Source organism: Entamoeba invadens (genome assembly GCF_000330505.1).
Source record: "Entamoeba invadens IP1 unplaced genomic scaffold scaff_1105074724629, whole genome shotgun sequence".
Taxonomy (NCBI): Eukaryota; Evosea; order Mastigamoebida; family Endamoebidae; genus Entamoeba; species Entamoeba invadens.
In genome coordinates this window covers 415,728-439,484 of record NW_004440426.1, presented here as the reverse complement: position 1 = coordinate 439,484, position 23,757 = coordinate 415,728, and the positions used below count along the sequence as shown (strand labels likewise).

Here is a 23,757-nt window from a genome sequence, read left to right as displayed (position 1 = left end):
TTATAATATTATAATCTTATTATTATATATTATTATATATTATTATTATATTATTTTAATAATATTATAATATTTTTATACTAAAATATTATTATATTATTCGATTTCTTTATTTCACTGTTGTATTGTATTCTATTGAAACGTCTGAAAGAGAATATATGAATGACATATAGAAAGAAAAGAAGAGAGGAAGAAGGTCAACACTAAGGGACAATTTACAAGAAGACAATTGAAAGTCTTGAGAATTGAACGGAAGTTGGATAAGGATGTTCGACTAGTTGAGGCGAAATACAGTTCAGAGGAAAAGAAAAAGTATAACATGTTAGTACTTGATACCGTCTTCAGAACATATTTTAGAATATTGAAAACGAATTTGGATTCGCCGATGATACCTATGGTACTTGAGGGAATGGCACTACACACGTATAAAATCAATTACGACTTCTTAATGGACATCATCAAACTTTTAGAACAATTGCTGACAAAGAAGGCAGATGGGTTGTGTCCGCTCGATACTGTGCGAGTCTGTTATACCATTTTCAACACGATGAAATTGCAAAGTTTCATGATCAACGTCGATAACGTTAAATTCTATGACGCGCTCTATAAGACGATCGGACAAATTGCATTTGAACAAAAGGACTTCATAGGGAAGGACAACGTGAAGAATAGAGATATGCTTGTTGGGTCCTTGAAAATAATGTTGTTGGACATCAAGACGGTCCCCCCACTCCGAGTGGCGGCGTTTGTGAAACGACTGTTACTCCTTATGTTGAATTGTGACGCGTCAATAGCACTGGATTTACGAACGGTGATGACTTACATGTTTAAGAGGTATAAAGATACATTCATTAATATGATAGACGAAGAGGGCGATATAGCTGGTTTGTATTATTTTGTATAATTATTCTTATTATATAATTATATATTATTTCTATAGATTGAAAGAGACTTATCGAGTCTTTGTTATGTAAAGTTTAACTTTTAGAATTTAACAATGAAACGGATCAACCGGACCACTCAAAGGCTGCGGATTCGTGTTTGTGGGAATTCGATTTACTGCGTTACCACATTAATCCAGATGTCAGAAAGTGGGTGCTCGCTGTTAAGGGATTGCTCATTAGACACTGATTGACTGATTTTTTTTTGTATTTGGGTTTTTTAAATTATCTTGTATGTATTGTAAACTGTGTTGTTCGCTTATTTTAAAATTTTTTATTGTTTTTTTATGGTGATATAATAACAAAAAAAGAAAAAAGCCGAAATGAAAACAAAAAAAAATAATTCAATTTTTAAAAAACAACAGAAGAGTTTTTTTTTTAATTTTTGAATCGTCGCTCTTTCTATTAACACCTTAAATAACATTGAACAAAATTCAAGTGGGTTAAAAATCGGGAAAACTCGAGTTTATTATATAATTTTCCATTTTTTAAAGGTTATATTATGTGCATAACATTACACAAGCCAAAAAGGAAAAATCATCTGAAATTGAATTAATATTTTAGTAATAACAGGCCAAAACAAAAATAACAAGGACTTTATTTTAACTATTGCAAAATTTTTATCATTCACAAATTATTATTTTTTATTGTTTTTTATTGATTTTTTTAATTTCGAAATAAATTAAATTGATATTAATAAATAATTATATTAATAAATTATCAAACTATTTAATTAAAATATTATTACTGATTGTTATTTTGTTATTAAAAAGAGTTGATTGATTGTCTATTTCAAAAAATCATAAAACTGAATAAAATAATTCTGTGTTTAATAATGTGAAGCAATTATTACTATGGTTAACAAATAGTTTATAATATAATAACATAATTAATAGTAATATAATTTTTTTAGTTAATAAATAAACCATTAACAAACTTGTTTTACACGAACAAAAAATGATTCAGACAATTTGCATTGTTTTTTTATCAATCGTTTTGTTTATAAATAGAAGAGTAAATATTTTTCCTCTGAATTTCCAGTAAAATTGTCTAAATTAAAGCATACTATCGAAACATTTCCATCTATTAAAAACTTTATTTATAAAAATAGCTTATTTGATGGATTTTCTATTTTTAAATAGTTAAATTCATTTTCCGTGGTATTTATCATTGACTCAATCAAAAAAACACTAAAATAATAATGTCTTCCCCTCTTTCCATTCTTTGTTGTATACTCATAATATCTACCGTATCTTCTCGCCACTTTTTAACGTCGGTTGGTGACTCTTTGATTGACATGGAAGAAGGAGTGTGTTATGAAACTGAAGATGGCGTTCATGTTAAAGTTTACTTTGAAAAAGGGCAATTGGTTTCTTTAGTTTACGAAGACTTGGATTGCACTCAATACCTTACAAAGACGCTTTTGGTCAAGACTGGCTTCACCAAATTACAGACATTTATTTCATCTCCAGTTCTTCCCAAAGTGGTTGGAGCAAATTATAAACTGACGGCAAGCAAAGAGCATGGTATTAATAGTTACCTTTTAACTGGGTGTGCGCTTGGTATATCAGACAAGAGGTATATAGTCACTGTTGATGACATGATAGTAACCATTAACACTTATAAAGGCCAAGACGAAAATTGTACTGGAACACACCAGATAGAGACCATTCCATGTTTTAGTATTAAAAATAACCGGTATATGGACTGCGAGAGAGTATCTCACATAAACTGAACACGAGAGCCAAACAATCTGTTTATAATTCTTTTATAACTTATATTTATATTATAAATTATATTATAATATGTAATAATTTATACTATACGATTCAATAAATTATATTAATTATTAATATATATAATAAAAAATGTAATTAGACTACTTTTCATCTGGGATTGGGGTGTTAATCTTCTCTAAATCAGAGACTTGGGTTGTCGCTTTACGTTTGATCAACCATTCGCGAAGTGTCAGAACAAGCGCAAAAACAATCGAACATATTACAAGCATGGCAAACCCAATTCCAAATATCAATAAAGTGGGCAATACGTAATGAGCACCACTATACGACTCGGGCCATTCAGTAGAAGACACAACACTTAACAACATATACAATAACATTGTCTACTATTATTTAGTATACTTTTTTATATAGTTTAATTTTGGTTTATTTTACGATATATTTATAATACTTATGTTTGAATTTTTGTTTTTGTTAAGTATAGAAAAAATAGATTTATATTTTTGTTTTATTAAATAATATATTATATTTTTTAAATAAAATAACCAAGTAGTATAGTTTGTAACATTTTGTTGTTTTAACTATAATTGTCAAAATCATTATTATTAATATAATATAGAATATAGAATATAGAATATAGAATATAAAATATAAAATATAATATTTAAAATTATACAAAAAAGGTGTTAATTTAGTTTGATTATTTCCAGTCTATTACAAGTCAATGTTCTAAGATTTTCATTTTTGTTTTCTATTTTAAAAATAAATTAATAAAGAAATAAATTTTATTATAAAAATATAATTTTGAAAACATATTAATAACAATCGGCATTTCCATTAAAACAGTTAAAAAAACAAATAAATTCGAATAGTATTGGTATTCATCCGATATAATAAAACAATCAGACTTCTACTTCATTCTACAGGAAACTATTAATTAATAAAATATAAATTATAATTTAACCATACTTTTGCCATTAAAACATTCAAAGGAATTTAAGAACTTATAAAGCAATTCATGCAACCAACTGCAAACGCACAATGTGACTACACTTTCAAAGTTCTTATAATAGGTGAGTCTGGCGTTGGTAAAGTTTGTTAATAACATTATTACAATTGATGTATAATATAATATAATATGTATAATGATATTCTGATGTATAGACTGCTGTTCTTGAACGATATTGTGACAACGTGTTTAACGAGTCTTTGCTGTCTACTGTTGGTGTTGATTTTAAAGCAAAGTACTTTACTATAGACTCCAAAAAAATTAAGGTCCAGTTTGTTTTCTAGAGAAAATTTTGTATAGATAAAGAGTAACACGCAGATTGTGGGATACGGGTTTGTTATTCATCGTTTTAAACACACAAAAATTGTTATTAAAGACACGTGTTAACACTTAGCGGGACAAGAAAAGTTCAGAAACATCACCAGTTTGTCGTCTCTCTATTTTAATACCAATAGAATATTGCATATAGTAATATATAGTTATATATAAATTATATGGTTTTATATATAACGGCATATGAAAATGGAATAACACGAAGGTTCATATTATCGAGGAACACATGGGTGTATTGTTGCATTTGACGTTACCGATTTGGCAACTTTTGAAAAGGTTTGACGAAACGTGTTGAGAGCTCATGTGGATTGAAGAATAGTTGAACACAAAAATAACAAATAGATTTCATATTGGTTGGGAGAACTTGCAAATGAGAAACAACAACCAGAAATTATTATTTTGGGGAATAAAATTGACGCACCAAATAGAAAAGTGACTGACGAAATGGTCGAGAACTTCAGTCGACAAAATGGGGGACTCAAAATATTTTATAGTAGTGCAAAGACGGGAGAAGGGATCGAAAATGTCTTCACCGAGATTGTCAACTCCATTTACAAAAACAAGGATTTGATGTCGAGAATGCGTAGCTCTGCAGCAATGAATATGGAGGATGTTACTGTACCTACTAACACTAACTCCAAGTGTTGCTAATTCATTTGTTGTGTTCCTTAGAATAGTATTTATTATATTATGTTTTATTATTCTTTTCAAACTAAAAAAGTTGCTGTTTTAAAATTATTTACAAAAACAATTAATTTGTAATAAAAAATATTATCAATATTAGATAGTTTATTTATTTATTAAACTTTTATTTTTATTTATTTTAATTATTTTTTTGAAAATGTTTTTACAAAACATTGAAATTTTTTTTCTAGCATTATTATAAAATTCAACTATAAAATTTTGTTATTTTTTGTTTAATTAAAAATCTAACACTTTGTCATCTCAATATAATATTGACTTAGTAAAATTTATATTAACAATATTAATTAGTACTAACTTTGTAAAAAAATTATAAGAATACTATTATTTCAACTATTTAATTTAAATATTTCTTTATGAAAATAACAATAAACCATTCAAATACTTTGATAATTTAAAGAAATATGTAAAAAATAGATTCATCTTCTATTGAATAAAAGATGAATAAAAAATTTTAATGAAAGTTCATATGAATTAAGGGATTATTTAAATAAGATATTTAATTCTGTTGAAGAATGCAATTTGATTATTTCAGACCATAAGAAGAAAAATTCAATAGCAAAGTGACAATTCGCGATACAACTTGCCTATACAAAAATTATGAACGAAATACCCAGTCAAAAATGCAGGGTATTAGGGTTATATAAAAAAGTGTTTGAACGAAAAACCGAGGTACTCTTTTTCTATCTTTTTCTATTCAACTGATAAAATAGAAAATGAAGAACTATGAGTGGCTTGAAAAAAATGGGCGAGCAGATACCCTTGGATATTTGAATATTCCCGAGTGCAAACTGTCATTAAAAGAAGTGTTTGTGCCATCATTGGTCATCCCAAATGCGAACTTTTTCAGGAATTATTTGCTTGGTTTCCGTGAAGTCTTCACATCAGGCCAAATACCACCGACGAGCAACTTTATGTCCTCTGCCGATTTCTCCAAGTTCATTAGTGAGTTGATGAATAGAAATGTGGGAGAAGAAATCACCAAGACGCCTCCCCTCTCGAGGACAAACTCCTTACAACGGATAGCTTCAATCAGAAAGTCCAATTTGTCAATTGTGAAGAAGAGAGAAGAGTCCAAACCACGCTCACCATCTGTGAACACCCCAACCCACTCGTTTAAGTTGGAAGAGATCACAAACACAAGTAACCGAACAGAACCATTTTATGAGTACTTATTACAATCGAATATGTATTATACACACAAACCAACTATAGACGGATTCGAGGAGGTCGACAACGTCACAATATCACTTAGATGCCCATTTTCAAAATCGAAAATGACACACCCGGTCCGAGGAGTCAACTGCTTGCACCCTATAGACTTGAAAAGCTTTGTGAATAACTGGTATAATAAACATACCGATAGGAGTAAGTGTTGTGTCTGCAAAGAACCATTCGACGAGAAAGATGTGAGGATCGACAAAGGACTTGAAAAAGCAATTCGGTTTGCTCCACAAGACGCCGAGTTCGTACAAATCATCAATGGAGAGCCAGTCGCTTTTTTTAATGAAAATAAAGTCAAAATCTCGGAAAAAAAAGGAAACGTGTTCGTTGATATCATTCAACCAAAAATCCAAGTCATCACTATCAATTCACAATCTCAACAAACTCCAGTGTATGTGTGTTAGATCTCATTTCGTAATTATCAAATTTCAGTGTTCGTTCTATTTTTATATCATTTCATGAATTATTCGAATAGTTTATTTTATTATTAAATGCATTTTATTTTTATATTATCACATTTGAGATTTTCTTTGAAATTTTTTTTTATCAAAGTTTTTTTGATTGAACTTTTATTGATTTTTGAAAAGTGTTAAAATGAAAATTATTTTTTTTTGAAGACAAGATTCATTCTTTTCTATTTATATTTTACTATTAATTAATTATAAATAGTTTTTATTATTATTTAATAACTCGTATTAATTAATGAAATTGTAATTGAATTTAATAATTAAATTATAGTTAAATTATAGTTTTTGTGTAATAAACAACAAATAACAAAAAAAGCTATACAATATTAACAAATAACAAACTATTTTAAGAACAACATTAAAAATAATAATTATAATTTATGAATAATATATTAATAAACAATTAAATTCCCGAAAGTGTATATTAAAGATGAAATAATGCAAAATACCATCAAAAATGAATTAATTATGTAGAAATGGGTAATAAAGAATAAGAGTCAACCCTCAAAAAAAAAACTTTGATGCCACGAGAAACCCTCGAAATATTTTATATTGACTCTTTTTGGAAACCGTGTATTGTATCATTTTACAACCATTTGTAAAAATGAGATAAACCCTACTGGGCTTAAAAGCCGAGATGGAATCAGAAAGTCCAAATCATGAAGAGACAAGGAAAGGATACCAAGAAACGATCAGCAAAGAAGCAACAAGATGAAGAAGTTGAAGAACAACAAACTAAAGAAGTGCAAAAGGAGCACTCCGAGTCATCCGAAGAAACATCTGAAGATGAAAAGAAATCAAAGAAATCGGCGAATAAAGACTTCATAAAACCAACACCAAAGAAAAAAGTTGCTTCAAGTGACTCCGAAAGCGACGACAAAAAAACACCATCAAAGACTTCATCAAAGTCGCCAGAGAATTTTGCTTCACCGGCGATTCCAGAGTCTCCAATGCCAGACCAAAACCCGGGATCCTTTGATAACACTGAACCTCCAATTTCTCTCGAAGCACAAGCTATGCTTAAGGAAAGAGGTATCACGTCCCTCTTCCCAATCCAAATTTCGACATACGCGCCTATTTACGAAGGACTTGATGTTGTTGGAAAGGCCCAGACGGGAAGTGGAAAGACCATTTCATTCACTCTTCCATTATTAGAGCGTATGAGAGCGACGAACCCAGCGAGAGAAAAGCTTCCCCGAGTCATCATCTTGTCGCCAACAAGAGAACTTGCGACACAAATTCTTGAGGAAGTTGAGAAGTGTTCTCTTGGCGTGTATTCTCTACTTTGTATCTACGGAGGCGTTGAAATGTTCCCACAGACCTCTAAGCTCAGAAGTGGAGTTGATATAGTTGTTGGGACACCAGGGAGAGTATTGGATCATATTAATAGAGGGAGTTTGGTACTTTCAAACATCGAGACTATCATTCTCGATGAAGCAGATCAAATGCTGAACATTGGATTTAAAGAAGACTTAAATAAGATTCTTGAAGCTATTCACGGCAATGTGACTGACGATTCTAAGTCTGGAAAAGATGGGTATAAAAAGACTAATTTGAATGCAAATAACAAAGTCATTCAAACGTTGTTGTTCTCAGCTACTGTGCCCGATTGGGTCACGGAAGTCTCCGAGAAATACTTGAGAGAAGACCACGTCAAAATTGATGTCACAAGTACGACAACACAGATGCCATCGAACGCAAAACACTATGCTTGCATGTGCTTCCCATATAATAAAGTCGAGACGATTGTTCCATTGATCAAGACGTATAACCCTAATGGTCGAACAATAGTATTCTGTGATACTAAAAAGGAATGTGGAGACATTTGCATCAAAATTGGAGAGCATTTAAGTGCACAAATGATTCACGGAGACATCAATCAGACGTTACGAACACAGACTATTAAGGGATTTAAGGAGGACAGATTCTCTGTGTTAATTGCGACTGATGTAGTTGCGAGAGGCATTGATATCAGTGGCGTTGACTTGATTATTATGACCAGAGTACCTAAAGATATTCCTCAGTATGTCCATAGAGCCGGGAGAACTGCTCGAGCTGGGAAAGAAGGTATAACTGTCACGTTGTATACTATGGCTGAAATTTCTGCACTTGGAATGATTGAGAAGAGCGTCAACTTCAAATTTGAAAGAATTGGTGTTCCACAGCCAGAAACGTTAGCACGATTTGCAGTCTTGGGACTTTCTGGTGATATGAAGGATGTCAAAAAGAGTCTGTACAACGTCCATATGGACACGGCGCAACAGGTCTTGGACGAAGAAAAAGACCCCAAAATTGCTGTTGCGAAGTTGATTACGTTGTTGTATAAACCATCAAGAGGAACAGACTACTCCCTTTTGTGTGGGAAGTCCGAGTTACTCACAGTCTTCTTTAATACAACAAAAGAGATCAAGAGCACAAACTACGTGAAAACTTTGGTCAGCACTGTTGTTGGTGTTGGGTGCATGGACAAAATCAAAGAGGTCATCATCTCTGAGGACCACAATATCTATTTCGATGCGTTCCCAGAGATCGCCAGAAAGTTTGTTGATATGGCGACAGACAACGACAGAAGTATTACGGAGTGCTACTTGGCGCAGAAACTCCCGGAGAAACTTGAGATCCATAACAGATTTGGTTCAAGAGACTCGTACGGAAGCTACGGAAGACAAAACGACAGACAGACTCGTTTTGGAGGATATGGAAGTAGCAACTATGGAGACAAAAACAACTCATATGGCGATAGAAATAATGGCGATAGAAGAAGCGGATTTGGTGGAGGAAGATTTGGCGGTGATAGAAACAATGGCGATAGAAATAATTCATATGGTGATAGAAATGGCGACCGAAGAAACAGTGGGTATGGCGATAGAAACGGACAAAGAGGCTATGGTGATAGAGGAAACAGTAGAGACGGATACAGAGGAAAGAGCAACTTTTGATAATATCTTGATTGATTTTTATTGAGTATGTTTATTGTACTAATGTTATAGTTTTTTTATAATTACTTGTTCCATTACAACACTGTATTATAATTATAGTTAAATTTTGTTATTTAACAATTGACAATTATAAATTGAATTATAATTTTTTATTATAAAAACGCATTTTAAACACAAGTTTATTAATTCAAAATATTAATTTTGAATTAATTATATTAAAAAAGACGGGGATTTGATTAATATAATTAATATAATTATAATTAATATAATATGGATTGTATTTGAAACAAAAATTTATTGAATAATTCACATAAATAATAAAAATAGTATTACTAAAACTAGATAATTGAGACTCGACAATTCTAATAAAAACTAATATTTATATAGTAAAATAATTAAAAGGAAAAATGAAGGATGCCAACAACTAAAAAAGGGTGATGGAAATTGAGGCAGAAATACGCACCATATTAGCACGGAAACATGAATTAGAATCACAAGCTTACGAACACCAAATTGAAACGGAATACAAGTTGTATGAAGACAATATTCACACAACAGCACAAGCACTTGGGTTTACTGATGATATCGAAGTCTTGCAAGTGTCGTATCACCACTCGAAGCGCGCGGTAGTGATGCCGAAAGTGCCTGAAGAATTCCAACGCGTCATAGATGCGGTCAAACGTGGTGAAAGTGTATCGGGTGATATTCCCATGTCTGACTTGACTGATGCGATTGGGTATGAGTGGTTTGGTGATGAAGTGGTGAATGCGTTTGTCTCGCTTCTTCAGTCGAAAGTGATTGGTGTTTTGAACTCATTCTTCTTCACCAAACTGTCTGACACGTGGAAGTTAAAAGGCAACGAAATTAATTACAACAACACAAAGAGGTGGGCAACAAAAATCAACTTCTTTTCGTATGAGAAGGTCTTAATTCCAATCAACATCAAAAATACGCATTGGGTTCTTGGAGTGATAAATAACATTGACAAGACAGTCTCCGTCTTAGATTCTTTGTCCTATCCAATGCAAGAAATCGCAGAGAAGATCTTAACCTTTGTCACTCGTTTTGGTGAAGAGAATGGCCGTGTTTCAAATTACCAAATAGTCACAACAGATGTGCCAAAACAAAAGAATGGAAGGGACTGCGGCGCGTTCACCTGTAAATTCGCCGATTGCATTTCATTAGACGCCGAGTTCGAATTCACACAAGACGACATTCAAAATTGGAGAAGTATGGTAGTCGCACAAATCGTGTTGAAGAAGTTGATTGTTCCAAGATAATACATTTATTATATTACATTCTATTCTATTTATGCTATGCAACCGTTCGAAAGTCCTTCGAAACAACAAAAGTAACACAATAAATGTCTCATCTATAGAAGTCCATCGCTTGTGTCTGTTTTCTGACAACCTTCTTATACGCCTTGTCAAAGTCAATCGGCAAGATGATATACCTGTTCTTGCGAACCGCGTGCATCCCAGCCTCTTGGCAAATACTCGCTATTTCCGCTCCTGAAATTCGGTCGGGACGACTCGCGAAATCCTCCAAATCAATTTCTTTCGACAAATTCATTTTTTGCGTCAACACTTGGAAGATGAGTCTCTTTTGTCTTCGGTCGGGAAGTGGAAATTCGATCTTTCTATCAAGTCTCCCGGGTCTCAGTAACGCGGGGTCCAATGAATCGGCTCTGTTTGTGGCCATTATAATTTTGACATTGGTTGTTTGGTCGAACCCATCCATTTGCGTGAGTAATTCCATTAAGACTCTTTGGACTTCCCGATCAGCGCCGTTTTGTGCGTCGTGTCTCTTCGTCGCAATAGAGTCGACTTCATCGATAAAAACAATAGAAGGCGCATTCTCTCGTGCCAATCGAAAGACGTCTCTCACCATTCTTGGACCCTCACCCAAATACTGTTGGGCAAACTCAGAACCAACAATTTGAATGAACGCCGCAGACGTGTGGTGTGCGACGGCTTTGGCTAACATGGTCTTCCCAGTACCAGGCGGACCGTACAACAAACATCCTCTTGGCGGGTCGATACCAATTTGCTTATACAACTCGCTCTGTGTCAACGGCAATTCAACAGCTTCTCTGATCTCTTGTTTCTGTATGTCGCACCCTCCGATGTCCGCGTATGTGACATTCGGCATTTCTCCCTTTGTCATATACGAATTGCAGAATCGGCCTCTGGTGGGAGTACATCGACAAGTGCGTTGGATTGCTTGTGGTGCGCAACTGAGGTTCCTGGTTTCAACAACTCTCTGTTGATCGTCGAGAGGATTCTGACGTACTGTGTTGTTCCAGAGGACAACGTGACGACCGCAGTGTCTTTGTCGACCATCTCGACAAACTGCCCAATGTGAAGGGGTACACTTTGGACTCTTTTCACTTCTTCTTGTGCACGAGACAATTCCAAACGAAGAGCTTGTTGTTCCTCGTGGATGTACCCGTCAATCATTTTGAGGTGGTCCAAATCAGACTGAAGTGATTTAAGACGAAGGTAATAGTCCCTGTGACTCATGGACTGTGATTCTAGTTCATTGAAGTTTTTTCTTTTTTCTTCATAATTTTTGTGTATCATTTTTTGTTGGAGATTAGGTCTGTTAGGTGTGATATTTCGGGCAAATTACATTTGTAGTTCGTCCTCAATATCCTTTGACAAAAAGTGTTCACTCAAAAATGAGTTGTTATACTATACATATTAATTAATATATAGTAATTTGTTAATTAAAGTGGATATTTAGGAAGTTGTAAAGAAAAAAAAGAGATTAAAAGATTGTAATTTTTTCTTTTGTTATTTTCACGACAAAAATTGGGATTTTTTATTCCATTTTTTAAATTAAATATGTAATTCTTTTAATTATTATTTTAATTTCTCACTTTTTATTTTAAACATTTGGTTTTTTAATTATTTTACAATAATTCAATAAAAACAATTTTTATAACAAACAAGAACTATTTTGTAGTAGTTTGTACAATAAAAAACTATACCTAAATAGAAATAAAAAAATAGTAAGTTAAACTATCAGTCGAGTTAAATAGTTAACATGAGACAATCAAATATTGTATATACAATCCTTCATTAAGTCCAATGGTTTCCATTAAAACCATGGCGCGTATTCAGCTTTGTACGATCCAAAGTCCGCGACAGTGAAAGCGCTCCACGTTTTTGTTCCGTTGAATTTTTCAGATTCTTCGACACTTGAGCAGAGTGGTGCGGATGCTCTAACTGAAGAGTTAACGTTTGCGGTATCTGAAAGGACGTCCTTATAGATGTTGCAAAACTCCTCGTCAAATGCTTTGATATCGACATAAGAATGTTGTGACCACTTTCCTGTGTTATTTCGGGCTAATATAGCCTCAGTGATTCTTTTACCAAATAAAGCGACGCCATCTTTATTCATTCCACCAATTTCCTTGAATATTCTTAACTTAATTGTTTTGGTCGTGTTGGACTTCTTCGTCAGTTTGTATTGAGACCCAGAAAGTGTTCTCGACAGTGCATTGAATATTGCTACTTCCCAGTCACGACGTCCATTCTTGTCTAAATGTTGATCAAACACGTACTGCTTCTGAACTAATGTATTGACATTAACACCATTGATGTCTGCTTTGGCTATAGTTAGATGAGCCAAAGTGTTAATGGACTTTTTGGAGGGCAGTTTTATTTGGACTGAGTTCCCATTAATAACAAAAAGGCCGATAATTGTGGCATTAGAGAGTCTTTCTCGGTCGACGGAGACGTTCCTGTTTGTGGATTGTTTCTTGTGAGTTGTTGTTCGCGACATCTTCTTTGTAAATGAGCAGTTAGTCCAATTTATAGGTAGAAAAAGTTATTTTTATAATTATAGTTATTTATTTTTAAATTCATATTTTTGTCTTCGGTATTTCCTTATCCTTGAAAATGCCAAGTTTCTCTTATTATTTGGAACGTGCCTATTTTCCCTCTTATTTTTGCTTTATTACATTAGTTGTCGAGTTTACAATTCTAGCGAGGCATTTAGAGAGGTGAGTTACATATTAGATAAGAAAAATTATTGATAGTGAAATCCTTGAGACACACTTAGTTTCTTTTCCTTCTTTGGAAGTTGAATAAATGTGCACATTAATTATATGAAATTCTGATTACCGTTGGGTGACAATGCTGAATGGTGAATCGCACTTCATATTTTTTTTCTATCTGTTCATAACTGCGTTGTTTACACATTAATTATACAATTGATTTTTAAATGGAATGTTATCGTCTTTTTCCCATTCATTTACGGTGTTTATAAATGACCAAAAATAACAGTAAAGCTATTATTATATTTCTTTTTTGGGAAGAATAATAATTGTCCTAAAAAGATGTCGACAAAAGCATTTTTTGTTCTTTATTTTTAATTTTTTTCATTTTCGATTATTAAAGTTGAGTTTCTTGAACTTTTAAATAAAATGAAACAAATAAAACCCTTTATGAAAGGGATTTTATTAGTTTTTTCACACTTTTTTATTGTAAAAATTAACAACGTTCAATAAGAAGAAATTTCTTATGTTAGCATTTGTGATTATTAATTTGTTTAAAAGAAATAAATTAGTTTTACAGTAATAATAATTTAATTAAATGGTAATTAAAAATTAAATATGTCGCTGGTATTTTTTTGCTTTAAAAAAAAATAAAAGTTTTTCCAATCAGTTTTTCAAAAAATGAAGTACCAGCCCACGAGGATGAATTTTTCTCAGTTTTCTCTTATTTGCTAACCCTTCCTGGTTTTTATGATATTAATAAAATAAAAAATTGCTTGTATTTACCAGTTTTCAATTTTTGTTTTCATTGGGAAAGTTTGTCGGTATAATTCCTATTTGTAAAAAATTACAACCAATAAATGAGCTACACTTAACAAATATCCTAAAAGTCTTGAATAAACGTGCACTTTATTTCCGTGTTTCTGTAAAAAAGGTGCAGTCACATATATTCAACTTTTATGACAAATTAGTTAATATAGTTTAATTTAACTATATTTTTGATTCTATATAATAAAATAATACAACTGTCAACAAGATCCAAATTGTGTAAAATAATCTTAGTCAAAGTTATTATAACATGCCATTAAAAATTCAAAAACCAATGTTACACAGAAAAAAGTAAATTACAATGATAATTGACAGAACGTTTTATTCACATTTAATTGCAACGAGTCTTTTGCACGAGAATTTTTCAGAGACGTTTCTCTCGATGAGTGGACTTGTCATATTTTTCAGTCCTGGATACATTTCCTTAATTAAATGGTGGACGTATATCTTACCATCAGAAGTCACCCAAAAAGCACAGAAACAAGTCACCACGAAATTTTTTTCCGAAGGGGCGTAGAGTGTCAAACTTCTTGTGCCTTCATTTCGTCGAAAAGAAGTTGGTTGGACAATTCTCCCAGACAGCACAAACAGAAACATATCCTTCGACTCGACTTGGAGGGTTTCATTCTTCACAATTGGTATCAAGTCTTCGTTATAAAACCCAAACTGCTCATTATCCGTTATCACTACAAACAATGTATTGGTTTGACAACACACACGAGAGCTCAGCTCTCGTGCATCAAACCCATCTATTTCGCTGTTATATATAGTGGTGAATTTCTTTTTGTTTGTTTCTTTCTGAATAAACGCGATTTTTTCTTGGTGGAGTACTGGAGCCGTTGGAGTCGCGCAAAAGTCTGCTGGTCGAAGTCTTGGCGATGCAAAATTCAGTGACGGCGTAGAAATTTTCGAACTTCTTGGTTTTGGTGTTTTTGTCCCTTTAAAACGCGGTGATCGGTCGTCGATATTTGGAGTTGGTGTGTTCGAAAAAAGTTTTGGTGTTGAGAACAACGTCTTTCTTATTTTAGGGGTGAAGACCGACTTCGAGTGCATCAGTTCTTCATCTTCAATGTCGGGAATTTGGTATAGAGTTTCTTCCTCTTCCAAAATCTCTTCTTCACTACTTCCAATCGTTTCGGGCAACATCTCCGTTTTGTTGTGTTTGTGCTTGAATTTCAGTTTGGTCCGCTTTTGCTTTTTTGCTTCGATCACTTGCGCGACGGAGCCCGAGCGAATAGAAGAAGATGAAACCGAGGTGGATGGGGATGGACCCATAACAGTTTGTTTGAGATACCAATCTGGTTATTCATTTAAATATCACTCCATTTCGCTCATTTTTTATATATTTATGAAAGTTTGTGGATATAAGAATGGTATTTATTATTATTTCATGTTTACATTTTTATTTGTTTTTGTCTTTGTTATTAAATGTGATAAGAAAAATTGATTGAAGGTTGGATATTTGTTATATTTCAGAACTATTGTTGAATCAGAATGTTTTAGAAACAAAAAATTTATGAATTAAATAATTATTAAAAATAATAACAAAAATATTTAAATTTTAATTTAATTAAAAAATAATTGAGTTTAGCGAAATGTGATACATCATTAAAAATGTTTTTAAATTTGAAAATATTTTTTTTATTAATAATATAATACTACATTTTATTATTATTTATAGTACATCAATTTATATTTTTTTTATTTTGATAATTCGTTTTTTAAACTAAAAAATATTAATATGAAATGAATATTTTCTACAAATAGTGTTATTGTATAAACAATATATATTTGAATAAAAACTATTTATTTTTTTATTACCAAATTATAATGAAAAAAAAACAGCTTTTCTTAAGGCGATCACAGTGAATTTGATAATCATCATGAAGTGTAAAAATCACTATGAAAATAAATATCACAGTGAATTTTGAACTCTATTTAAATGGTGATGATTTTAAAAATATAACAAAGAAAAAAATTAATTTTACTATAAATGATGATGATTTTTAATAATAACCATTTTTTTTACTAATTAAGAAACAACCCTATTTTTATTTATAAAATTAATTAAATATAGTATATATAATCAAAATATATTAATTATTTTGCAATCGAAAGATTATTTCTTTAAAAAACAATGAAAATAATTATTTTTACAAAATAAATATAAAAATCGCAATTAAGTTGTGTGAACGGGGAATTTGGATTGATTAAAGGCAAAGCGTTTCCGTTGATCTTGCGGAGACTTTGGATACATTTCCGTAGCTAGTTAGTTACAATTAACACAACAATGAAAGTCCACCGCTATTTTTCATTAAAACTTTTTTGTTAAGAAAAAAACCGTGAAAAAAATTGAAATAGTATATTCAATCGTAAATAATCTATAATACAAAAACATTATCTATATATAAAAAGTGCATTTTTCATCATCTAAATATAGAATAATTAATATAAAAGAAAAAAAACACATTGTACTAATAATTTGTATTATTATATATAATATCGTAATAGTACACCATTCATGATCGTTTATTATTTCGTTTAAATTATTACAACACTTGTAATTTGAACAATAAACGTAAACTTATTTTGAAGAAACTTGACACGCGTGATACAGTTTACATGTTACAATATTTATTTTTTTTGTTAAATAATCAATTTTATACAGATTTACAAACCTTAATACGAATTGTCAAAAGTACTAAATTTTTGATAATTTTGTTTTTTAGATAATATATTTATTGTGTTTAATTATTAGGTCAGTTGGATATGTTAGACCTCAAAATCCGAAAGTTCCTTACAAAACACAAATTGAATGGTAGAGACTTGACAAAATACCGATTGTATGTCAACCAACTTGACATGGGGTATGGTCTCAGAGGTTGCAGAGATGAATGTGGCAAAGAACTAATCCGCGTGTTTCTGAAATACGTTTGGCACAGTGATTCCAACATTGCTGATTTGCTCAAACACACGCGTGATGCACCAGACAATTTGATGAAAAGAGCGGTCAATTTTCTCAAAAAGAAAATCACACAAACAGAGATTGAAGAGTGCATTGAAAACGAAGCCACAAAAGATAAGTCAATTATCACAGTTCTCGAGCATGTGAGTCAAAAAATCAATGACTACTACATGAAACAGTGGATGGCAAAGAAGTCTGCTGGCATACTCCCAAAGATGCTTAACCACCAAATGTGCCATCGAGAGATCTCTGGCAGAGCATGGAAGAACTGCAACATCAAAAGGAATGCATTCATTCAAGTCGTCAGAATGCAAGGATATGCAACCATTGTTGGTCACAGAAAATTGGCAATCACAAAGAATAAGGGTGATGAAAAGTGCTATTGTTGTAAAAACATGGTGGCAAACATACCTCACGTATTACTGAGCTGCCCAATGACCAAGAAATCCCAGATTGACAGGCACAACTATGTCTGCAAAATGATCCATGTGGCTTTGATCAAGAAGCTGAAGCTTTCCACAAATGAAATGGATCTGGGTACGCCTCCTAAAACCCTCACAGATGAAGGTGAAGTAAATGTCCTAATTGCCGAAATGAATATATTGTGTGATGACAGAGCAAGCTTTGCCCGAAGGCCTGACATTTACTGGTAGAACAATGAGAACAGGAAGGGGTATGTTATTGATGTAACGATTGTAAAAGATGAAAATCTATCCACTGCCTACTTTAGAAAAATATCAAAATACTCAATATTAGCCGAAAAACTGAGAAGAACCAAAAACTTGCAAACAGTAACGAACATACATGTTGTGCTAACCATCAGTGGGTTAATCAACAAGTTGTCAGTCGAAAGGCTCGAAAGAGTGCTCAAGATCAAAGTAGACTACAACAAGATGCTGAAGCGTGTTGTCATAACATGCATGAAAGACCTTATGAGTTACATGAGTCATGGAAAAGCCTCTTTTGAAATATAAAACTCAATCGAGAGCGAAAACGAAAACGAAAACCCGGAGGATGAAACCAATGGGGGCGAAGAGATGGTTATGGCAAATGACTACTCCTAGCTATGAAAACCGAATCGAATTATCGAGAAGGTATATCATAATTGAAACTCTTTTTTTGTTTATTGTGTTTAATTAACATTATTTTTCTTATACATAATATGTACGGGTATTTGTTCTTTAATAAAAACAACATTTAAACAGTTTTCAAAGGTGTAATATTTGTATGTCAAATTATATTGTTAATAATGGGTTATTTTTGTTTTTTAATAAACAATTCTGATAATTCACAAATTCATTGAAAGTTTTTCTGTATTTGTTTGTTAACTTTAATAACAAAAAAATAACATACATTTTTTAATTATCAATCAAATTGATATTGCTTGAAATTTATGTTTATATTATTTTAGTGTTATTTTAATCAAGAAAATGAATATTTAAGCTTGTTATATTACAATACTAACATTTAAAGTGATTTTCATATAGATTTAATTCTGATTCATTGAAAAGTATAAAAACATATTATGAGTGTTTAAAAATGTATTTTTTGTTTATTGTATTTTTGATAAAGTGATTCTTAATACAAGGATATGCAAATGTATATATCAAAATATTAATTTACAAATATTAAAAATTTGTAGTTTAACAATTTACAAAACATTCATTTTACGATGTTTCATGTTAAATAATTATAACACAATTTGTTGTTCAAATTATTTAGTTTAAAATATCAATAAATAATTTTACCTTTTGGTTCAATGATAATTCACATTAAAAATGTTAAAACCGTTAATATATTAATGTTATATCATTGTATCAAGCTCTATCACTTGTTTATATGATATTTTATAATATAATGTCGAACAATAAAAAATTAGTTACATCAATATTCAAACAATCAATTTATTTAATATGAATAGCAAAAACAACAAATTGTGATAGCAATCAAACATTGTTATTGACTATTCGATTTTTTATTGTTGGTGTTACAATTGATAAATGTGATAAACATGTTAAAATCAATAATTTAAATGATATAATAAACGATCATGAATGGTGTACTATTACGATATTATATATAATAATACAAATTATTAGTACAATGTGTTTTTTTCTTTTATATTAATTATTCTATATTTAGATGATGAAAAATGCACTTTTTATATATAGATAATGTTTTTGTATTATAGATTATTTACGATTGAATATACTATTTCAATTTTTTTCACGTTTTTTTTTCTTAACAAAAAAAATTTGATGAAAAATAGCGGTGGACTTTCATTGTTGTGTTAATTGTAACTAACTAGCTACGGAAATGTATCCAAAGTCTCCGCAAGATCAACGGAAACGCTTTTCCATCAATCAATACAAATTCCCCGTTCACACAACTCAATTGCGGTTTTTATATATATTTTGTAAAAATAATTATTTGAACTATATAATTTAATAAATATATTAAATTTTTTATTAAAAAATAACAAGAATTATTTTTTTAACAGAAAATGTCGAGAAACTGATTCAAAATATAAAATATTATTTTGCAAATAATTTGTTTTTTATATTTGGAGCAAAGTATGTTGTATTTTTATTAGGAAAAATTTTATTTTCAAAATTTTTCATTTTTAATAATAACAGTCCTATATTTATTTCCCTAGTAAAAAAGCCAAAATAATCAACATAAATAGATTCACCGTGATCGCCTTTAGTCTGATAAGTTTACTAAAATAAAATATTTGCCATAATTGTTTTTAGAGGAAGTCAACTTCTTATTGTTTGTGTTTTCCCATATCACCCACTTTATTTGTCAGTATGAATTCGTTTGTAGTTTACTTTCGCTTACAAAGGTAAGGGGTTCCGCTTTAAAAAACATAGGAAAATGGTGGAAACATTCAACAAACAGACTTTTTAAGTTTTTAATGTTTTTTTAATTATTTCTATCACTTGGTGTTCTTTGTAAAAAGATTATACAGTTGATATTGTGATAAATTTGATAAAGATATAAGTAATATATTGCAAAACAAATTTCGTGTCAAGGTGAGAAGTTTTTCTTTGATAAACAAAAATTTGGTGAAGTGACTGTTTGAAACAACACAACTCTATTTTTTAGACTTTTTATGCATTTATTAATTTTTGAATTATCAAAATGATTTGATTCATTGTTGTATTCGATTGTTAAATGCTAGTTTCTTTATATATAATAAAAACAGATCTACATTTTTTTGTTTAACACTTAACTGGCCGAAAACCAATTATTTATTAGAACATGGTTCGAAAAACCCAGTGGAAAAAATATATTAAAACCCAAAACTGCATTTTTAAGCTTAAATTTTGAGAAAAATATGGCTTTTTAATGAAAATGATCAGTTTTTAGCTGCAAGAAAAATACCCTAAAACCAACTTTTTATATCAGACAATTTTTATGTTTGATTTCGGGGCATATAAAAATAGTAAAAAAATGCCTAAGCTCTTAAAAACAAAACAAACAGACAGACAACCAAAATTTTTAAATCTGCTGCAAGTTGTTCATTTTTAAAAAATCAAAATATGTTTAAAATTGAAATTCACGTTCTAGCACAATGAATATAACAGTTTATACTGAAATGATTAAACCATTTTCAGTTGATGTTTTTTTTTGAATCTCTTTTTTTCAAAAACAAACACAATTACATTTAGTTTTTTTAACTATTGAATTAAACTAGTTGAATAACTGATTTTTTTAACATTAAAAAATATGTCATAACAGTTAAATCCCAAAATTGCACAATTCACTATTTATTTATATTGTAATATAACACTTATGGGCTAAAAAACAATTAAAAATTGACATTTTTCTATTTTTATTATTATTTAGGGTTTTTAAAAAAACAAAAAATATATCCCGAATATTTAAATAAAAACAATTGTATAAACGTATAATAATAATTATTATTATTTTTGTTATAATTATATAGTAATTATTTTTTTTTAAATAATATAAAAACTATTTTTCAGATCAAAAATATATTCTTTTTGATTCGAAAACAAACAACCATTTGTTTTTTGTTTATTTTATTTTTTTGTGAAAAAACTTGGTTCATTATTAATTGTTAGTGCCATACATTTTACAAGATCATAACCAAAACGTGATTTTGTTTTTTTTTGTGAAAAAACTAGGTTCATATTTTTATTAGTGCAATACTAATTATAAGATCATTGTTATATAACATTATATTATTATCACTCAAATTATTATTTACAGAGCGTCTATATCAATTTATAGCATAATTGATCAACAACTCAAAATAGACAAAATAACAATTTAAGTGCAATGAATATTACCAATTCAATTATTGGAATTAATGAAAAGTGCTGGTTCTTTTTTATTATATTATTTGATGAACTTTTAAAAATTTTTTATTGTATTATTTGGTGTTTTATTTTTTCATTAATTAATTTAACTAATTTTTAACTATTTGATTATATAAGTTATAAATTTCTTATTTATTGTTATATTAGTATCAAACCATTATTTTTAATATTTAATTGTGTATATTTATAAAAACTCAAATTATAACTTTTCTAAATTTTATAATAATTATTACTATTATATTCATTTATTTTGTGCAAATTATTTCACACTTGCAAAGTTTAAAATTAATTTAATTAAATCATTGCTAAAATTCAAAGAATATTAAAAAAATTCTCAATTAATAATTTCTTTTTTAAATATGTGATCAACTCAAAAACATGTTAAAACAAACACTTTTATTTATCTTAAATAGTAAATTCAAAGCCATTTGTTAATTTTTTAATTATTCATATTAAAACCAAATTGATTATATTATTCAATATTTTATATTTTTTTTAAAAAATCAACAATAATAATATAGAAATTCAAACAAAAAGTGTATGCACAATCAAGTATATTATTTCTGAATATCCAATTTCTTTTTACAACAGAAACTTTAATTTCAACCAATTTTGTTATTATTTCAATTCAACTATTTACATTAAAATCTGTTTGTATATTGATTTGAAACTGGATGATAACGTTTCTATGTAATTTTCAATGAAAAAGTTTTCTTTTTTTTAATTATTTTATTTGTTATATAATATAATAATGTTGTTGTTATTAATTGTTGACATTTAAATTCAAAAATGTTAAAAGCATGTTCATCAATAAAAAAATATGACAATACTTAAACAACCTAAAACTTATACTAACAACACTAAATTTTACTTTTTATAAATATTAACAATTTTTTACGAAATACACACTTTTTACAAATGAAATAATAACAATTTTTATTGTCACATTTATTTGAAACTTTTACATATATCATTCTGTCACACAACGACAAATAATAAAAGTTTACATTTGGTTTTAATAATTTATTTATTTAAGGATATTCAAATTTCACACCAATATGATGATAATTTATAATATATTAAACATTTCCCACACTACATAAACTTATAACTCTTATTTGATCACATTATTCTTTTGTATTTTTTTAAACAAAAGAGTTGATTATTAAAGTATAAATATATATAACAACTTATTTTAAAATACTTTTTTAAATACTTTATTGTAAATATATCCATAGTTTTCAAATCAACTGTTCAAAAGTACAAGTTAAAGTTTGAAATATTGAAAAATTAATATCTTTGCATTGTTTTCTTATTATTAAGTCACTTCAAATTATTAATCACTTAATTTATAAAACTTTAATATTTTGGTATTTATAATACTTTTTAAATATAAATAGTATTATAATTATAAAAACAAAAAATTATTTTTATTGATATAAAAAACTAGTTTTTTTTAAATTTAATATATAATATAAAAATGAAATTGAATTGAATTTTGAAAAAATTTGTCGAAATGTTAATCTAACAATAATAGCAACAATGCAACTAAACAACAATTCAAACAATTGTTTTGAATAATATTATGATGATATATCTTTTGAAATTTAAACAATGTATTTCCATATTTTATTTAATCAAAATTGGATAATCATATATTCATTTATTATCATTGAAAGAAAAACTTTTGTCAATAATTTGTTATTTATTTAAAATTGATAATATCAACACAAATCGTTTTATTTCAAAAATTAAAAATTATAATTTTTATTTAATTTATAAATTTATAAAATATTATAAAAAACATTAACACAAAAATATCCAATTAATTACAAAATAAAAAATAATTAATTTATGTTATCTTTTTTAATGTGTAATTATATATAAATATAATTTCTAAAACTGTTTTAAAGTAAAACTATTTTATTTAATGAACGGGGTGTTAAATATTCGTGTTAAAAAATTAAAAGAAAGAAGAAAGGAGTTGGAGAAAAGGTTGTTGTTAATTAATTATGAAAAGCCATTGGCATACATAATATCAATATCTCACGACCGTTTAACAATATTTTTGCATATTTTAAACAAATTTGTTGAGTCGTGTAAAATAATTGGGAATTATGAGTCAATAATGAGAGCTGCTAGAGATTGCGCTCTTTCTGATTTTAGATCGAATCAAAGTGGGAACAATGGTAAGAGGTTTGTGGCGGAGGTTTATGGTTGTCCAGCATTAAAGCCAAAACCCTATGCCAAATGTTCCA

At 29.4% G+C, this 23,757-nt stretch overlaps 9 protein-coding genes across 9 annotated transcripts; 6 read left to right on the top strand and 3 right to left on the bottom strand.

Moving 5' to 3' along the window:
• Window positions 1-178: 178 nt before the first annotated feature.
• Window positions 179-1,131, top strand: EIN_019960 (CBF/Mak21 family protein; the record flags this gene model as incomplete). Its single annotated transcript, XM_004257280.1, has 2 exons — window positions 179-884; window positions 989-1,131. Coding segments are annotated over 2 exons (849 nt in total), but the record flags the coding sequence as incomplete, so codon positions are not given.
• A 1,107-nt stretch (window positions 1,132-2,238) lies between these two features.
• EIN_019950 (hypothetical protein) lies at window positions 2,239-2,676 on the top strand (the record flags this gene model as incomplete). Its single annotated transcript, XM_004257279.1, has 1 exon — window positions 2,239-2,676. The coding sequence occupies one exon, from the start codon at window positions 2,239-2,241 to the stop codon at window positions 2,674-2,676; it is 438 nt and encodes a 145-aa protein (XP_004257327.1).
• Window positions 2,677-3,698: 1,022 nt separating this feature from the next.
• Window positions 3,699-4,673, top strand: EIN_019940 (hypothetical protein; the record flags this gene model as incomplete). The annotated part of the gene is made up of 6 exons (XM_004257278.1): window positions 3,699-3,773; window positions 3,845-3,960; window positions 4,008-4,021; window positions 4,084-4,113; window positions 4,228-4,298; window positions 4,365-4,673. The coding sequence occupies 6 exons, from the start codon at window positions 3,699-3,701 to the stop codon at window positions 4,671-4,673; spliced, it is 615 nt and encodes a 204-aa protein (XP_004257326.1).
• Window positions 4,674-5,440: 767 nt separating this feature from the next.
• Window positions 5,441-6,352, top strand: EIN_019930 (hypothetical protein; the record flags this gene model as incomplete). Its single annotated transcript, XM_004257277.1, has 1 exon — window positions 5,441-6,352. The coding sequence occupies one exon, from the start codon at window positions 5,441-5,443 to the stop codon at window positions 6,350-6,352; it is 912 nt and encodes a 303-aa protein (XP_004257325.1).
• A 722-nt stretch (window positions 6,353-7,074) lies between these two features.
• EIN_019920 (ATP-dependent RNA helicase DDX50, putative) lies at window positions 7,075-9,354 on the top strand (the record flags this gene model as incomplete). Its single annotated transcript, XM_004257276.1, has 1 exon — window positions 7,075-9,354. One exon carries the CDS (start codon window positions 7,075-7,077, stop codon window positions 9,352-9,354), a length of 2,280 nt encoding a protein of 759 aa, XP_004257324.1.
• A 437-nt stretch (window positions 9,355-9,791) lies between these two features.
• Window positions 9,792-10,634, top strand: EIN_019910 (sentrin/sumo-specific protease, putative; the record flags this gene model as incomplete). Its single annotated transcript, XM_004257275.1, has 1 exon — window positions 9,792-10,634. The coding sequence occupies one exon, from the start codon at window positions 9,792-9,794 to the stop codon at window positions 10,632-10,634; it is 843 nt and encodes a 280-aa protein (XP_004257323.1).
• Window positions 10,635-10,722: 88 nt separating this feature from the next.
• Window positions 10,723-11,876, bottom strand: EIN_019900 (26S protease regulatory subunit 6B, putative; the record flags this gene model as incomplete). The annotated part of the gene is made up of 2 exons (XM_004257274.1): window positions 10,723-11,599; window positions 11,647-11,876. 2 exons carry the CDS (start codon window positions 11,874-11,876, stop codon window positions 10,723-10,725), a joined length of 1,107 nt encoding a protein of 368 aa, XP_004257322.1.
• Window positions 11,877-12,456: 580 nt separating this feature from the next.
• EIN_019890 (hypothetical protein) lies at window positions 12,457-13,143 on the bottom strand (the record flags this gene model as incomplete). Its single annotated transcript, XM_004257273.1, has 1 exon — window positions 12,457-13,143. One exon carries the CDS (start codon window positions 13,141-13,143, stop codon window positions 12,457-12,459), a length of 687 nt encoding a protein of 228 aa, XP_004257321.1.
• A 1,363-nt stretch (window positions 13,144-14,506) lies between these two features.
• On the bottom strand, window positions 14,507-15,460 carry EIN_019880 (hypothetical protein; the record flags this gene model as incomplete). The annotated part of the gene is made up of 1 exon (XM_004257272.1): window positions 14,507-15,460. The coding sequence occupies one exon, from the start codon at window positions 15,458-15,460 to the stop codon at window positions 14,507-14,509; it is 954 nt and encodes a 317-aa protein (XP_004257320.1).
• Between the last annotated feature and the right edge of the window lie 8,297 nt (window positions 15,461-23,757).